The sequence below is a fragment of the Varanus komodoensis genome, unplaced genomic scaffold, assembly GCF_004798865.1.
Source record: "Varanus komodoensis strain SLA01 unplaced genomic scaffold, ASM479886v1 scaffold3, whole genome shotgun sequence".
NCBI classification, from domain to species: domain Eukaryota; kingdom Metazoa; phylum Chordata; class Lepidosauria; order Squamata; family Varanidae; genus Varanus; species Varanus komodoensis.
This window is the reverse complement of record NW_025335761.1, coordinates 36,029,422-36,032,911: the sequence shown is the minus strand read 5'-3', so window position 1 is coordinate 36,032,911 and position 3,490 is coordinate 36,029,422. Positions and strand designations below refer to the sequence as shown.

The 3,490-nt window shown below is 43.7% G+C and overlaps 1 protein-coding gene across 2 annotated transcripts in view; it reads right to left on the bottom strand.

Annotated features, from left to right (window-relative positions):
• Positions 1-420: 420 nt before the first annotated feature.
• Positions 421-3,490, bottom strand: part of IFT43 (intraflagellar transport 43) — a 60,087-nt gene continuing 57,017 nt past the window's right edge. For both annotated transcript variants that reach the window (XM_044436029.1, XM_044436031.1), the window contains exons 6-9: positions 3,088-3,160; positions 2,824-2,899; positions 1,698-1,760; positions 421-709 (exon numbers count right to left, since the gene is read on the bottom strand). In XM_044436029.1, coding sequence (XP_044291964.1) covers positions 575-709; positions 1,698-1,760; positions 2,824-2,899; positions 3,088-3,160 — 347 coding nt within the window. In that variant the 3' untranslated portion in view covers positions 421-574. The remainder of the gene's footprint in view (positions 710-1,697; positions 1,761-2,823; positions 2,900-3,087; positions 3,161-3,490) is intronic.

Below are 3,490 nucleotides of genomic sequence, written 5' to 3'. Positions count from 1 at the left end.
TTCCCCAAGGAAAAGATAGCTCATCCAGTAGCCTTGTCTTTGGGCTTTTAACTGATTGTAATGTTCAGTTCCTGGGAGAAGGTGGCCTACAACCCATGCTGAGAGAGGTTTTTGGTCTCCCTCTTTCTTTTCACCAAGACCTTTTTCCTGCATCTCTACAAAGTCCCTAAAATATGCAGAAACATTTACCATATCTGCTGATAGCACCATTCCATTTCCATGCTTTGGCATAGGACCACTTAGGTTTGCTATTAGAGACATGATGCTACTAAAAACAAAAGCCACTCTGATCTTGGGAAAGCAGGCAGCCAGCCAGTAAGATCAACCAGGCCCTGAGCTTCCAGTTGGATTCAGAACAGGAAACCTCTGTTCCAAGTGTGTATTTCAGTGTACGACAAAAGCTCAGGAAGGTGTGTGATGTGAGTGGTGGAGCTTTTTTATTTCCATATTGTTGCTTCCTTCTTTGTAGATTGCACAGCTAGGAGTTCTACTCGACTAGTTACAAAGTGCATATTTTAAAAAACTGCATTGCAAAAGTACAGTTGTGCTTGTGTAGATGGTGGCTGCACAATCACTAGCCAAAACACAGGCTTTGGTTCTTGTGTGGTGTGAGGCCGTCCTCCTTTTCAGGCTGCCCTGAGTCCCACTCACTTAGAAGCTCAGAAGCAACTTCTATGTAAAGATGGTTCCAGTCCCAGCTGACATCATCCTGGCAGGAAGAAAAAGAGCATAACAGAACTACTACGTAGAGAAATCAACTACATTATCCAAATGGCAGTAAGAAGCTTGTGTCTTGAGGTATAGCAGGGACCAAACTCTTCTAACAGGCCTGCATATTGTAAAGTGTTGGTTTTAATCCCTGTCACTTTTAGAACAACTTCACAGTGCCACTTGTAGAGCAACCTCATGCATGTTTAGACAGAAAAAAGCCCTGCAACTATGGCTGACTGGGGAGTACTGGGAATGGTAGTAACCTTTGCAGTTTTAGAATACATTTAAGTTCCATTTTAGATATTGCGGTGCTTTATATATTCATAGATAGGCAATAATTTAGGCATTTTCAACGGTATCAGATTGATTTACAATACTGTTTTGAAAGCCTTGAGAAGCTTCTCTTGAATAACAAGGTTCCAGGCTCTTGCACATCTGCTTGCTGTGTTATACCGCTTTATCTCAAGAAGAGCCACAGTGGGCTAAAATCCCAAAATGGCCCCTGAGCCTGGCAATCTCACCGCAAGACATACATCGAATCACTCTCCCCACAGCTGCCTTTCATGGGTTTCTTCTGCATTTTGTGTATCTGCACAAGGCTGGATAGATATGTTCAGCAACAGGCTGTACTTAACCCCAAAAATGACCAGCTCACAACCCCAAGGACAGGGAACCTGTGTTGGTAGGAAAGGGTCACAGGAGAATGGCAGGGCATGGCCTTTGCATGCAAACAGTCCCAGTACTGGTCCATGACTGCTAAGTAGGATTTGGAAAGACCCACTCTGACCTCTCAGATTGCTGCTCCCAGGCCATGTACGTAATAGCAAACTGAATGGACAACTGGTCTGGCTCAATGTAAGACAACTTCTTAAATGAAACTATGATGAATGAAAGAGGGTCACCAGTGCAAACACAGCCTAATCCCTATCTAACTGAGGGGCAGACTCAACAAGCAGGTCAGTCTGGTTGGTTCTGAGTAAACTCACTTCTTGTACTTCCTGCTCTGGAGCTAGAACCTTACTGAGCAGCTTCAGGTCAATCTCTCCATCCTGTGGGAAAACACAGAAAAACCTAGTTTGAAATCCAACATCAGAAAAGCAGACTTCCACTCACTCAGTGGGACTTCCCCTTGTTCTCCTTCCCAACCCCACACACCTCCCAATTCTACTCCAGAGAGTCCCACCTAATCTACCACAGCAGACTGGGTGAACACCTGCTGGACTGGAAGAGAGGCGGAACAGTCTGTTCCACCAGTGGCTTCCTTTCCTCTGATGATTGGTTAGCACTGGATTCAAGCCATCATCCTGTTTCCTAGATCAAGAAGGGGTGTGCCCATTCATGCAGTAATTACAGGGCACTTCTATTTGTTTTCTGGAAATCCTACACAGCCAGTGATGGTGCGAAGCTGTTCATATCCACTAGCAACTGGATAACACAATGATTTTCAATAAAAAACCTAGCTGTGTTACCATTTTGGAAATATCTTCTCAGGAAGGCTCTGCAGTTATAACTGGACAATACAATAAATAGAGTAGATCAATACAGAGTATCAGTAAGATTTTTTCAAAAATGAATGGCCTCAGGAACGAAATATCTTTCTGAAAGACGTTGGGCTTATTTAAAGCATTTTTAGGTACTTGAGAAAATCCCCTCCTCTATTTTTTTAACATAATTGTGCCTTTTCCTGTCACTGGATTTCAATAACACTATCATAGCCTTTTAATCTCCAAGTGCGGTCTATGCTTTGTCATAGCTCCAAAGTATAAAAGTGACCACTTTTTCCCACTGGAGGGAAGGCAGCTCTGCCAAATGAATTATAACTAATTGATAGCCAAAGACCATTAAAGAAAGAAGAAGTGCACCCACAATGTCTCAACTAACCATGAAGAATAACACCAAAGAGGTACTTTTATCCAGGAGAACACCAAGGGCCACATCAGCAGTATGAGCAACACATTCACATGGCCTTAAAATGGAGTGAAGAGTGATGTCTTGGGGGTGGGAGCAAAAGGTGCCTTTTTTTTTTTTTTTTTTTGGTGGCAGCAGCAAAGGACTGCCATTTTCTTCCAATAAAGGCAGGGAAAGCATACATTTCCATTTGGCTGAACTCACCAAGGTCTGAAAAGCGGCATACTTCATAAGATCATTGTCCAGGTCACGGTAGGTCAGTACTCTATTCACTTGAACACTGCAATTGGGAATAGAGTAAAAAATCAGGTGGAGGTACTTTACGTCCCTCACCAGCATCCGTAACTGTGTTAATTATCTAACAGTTCAAGCAAACCTCCGCATAGCACAAAGTTTAGTTGAGAAACAGATCCACTGAAGACAACTATTTTAGTACACGGGCTGCTTTGGCAGCTGTAATCATCTTACCTTGGTGGGGCTGCCACCTGCATGGCAAAGTCTTCCTCTTGAACCTCCTCCAAGTCAGGGATCACTGGAATATCTGCAAGGGTGGAAAAGTCATAAGAAAATAGAATTGCTACATGTTCTCCTCTTGAAGTAGTAAATTGGGCTGGGGCAAATCTTAGTTGCAGATAGCATGCAAAAGGTCCCACATTCTGCCCTTGGCCTCTGTGGTTAAAGGGGTCTGGTAGCTGGCGAAGGCTCTGCCTGAGGCCTCGGAAACAGCACTGAAGTGGAAGGACAATGGTCTGACTCAGTACATGACAGCTTCATATGTCCATATGAAACACCAGACAGCATAACCACTGAGTAAATGAGCTAGTGCCCTTCTCTCTCTCTCTCTCTCTCTCTCTCTCTCTCTCTCTCTCTC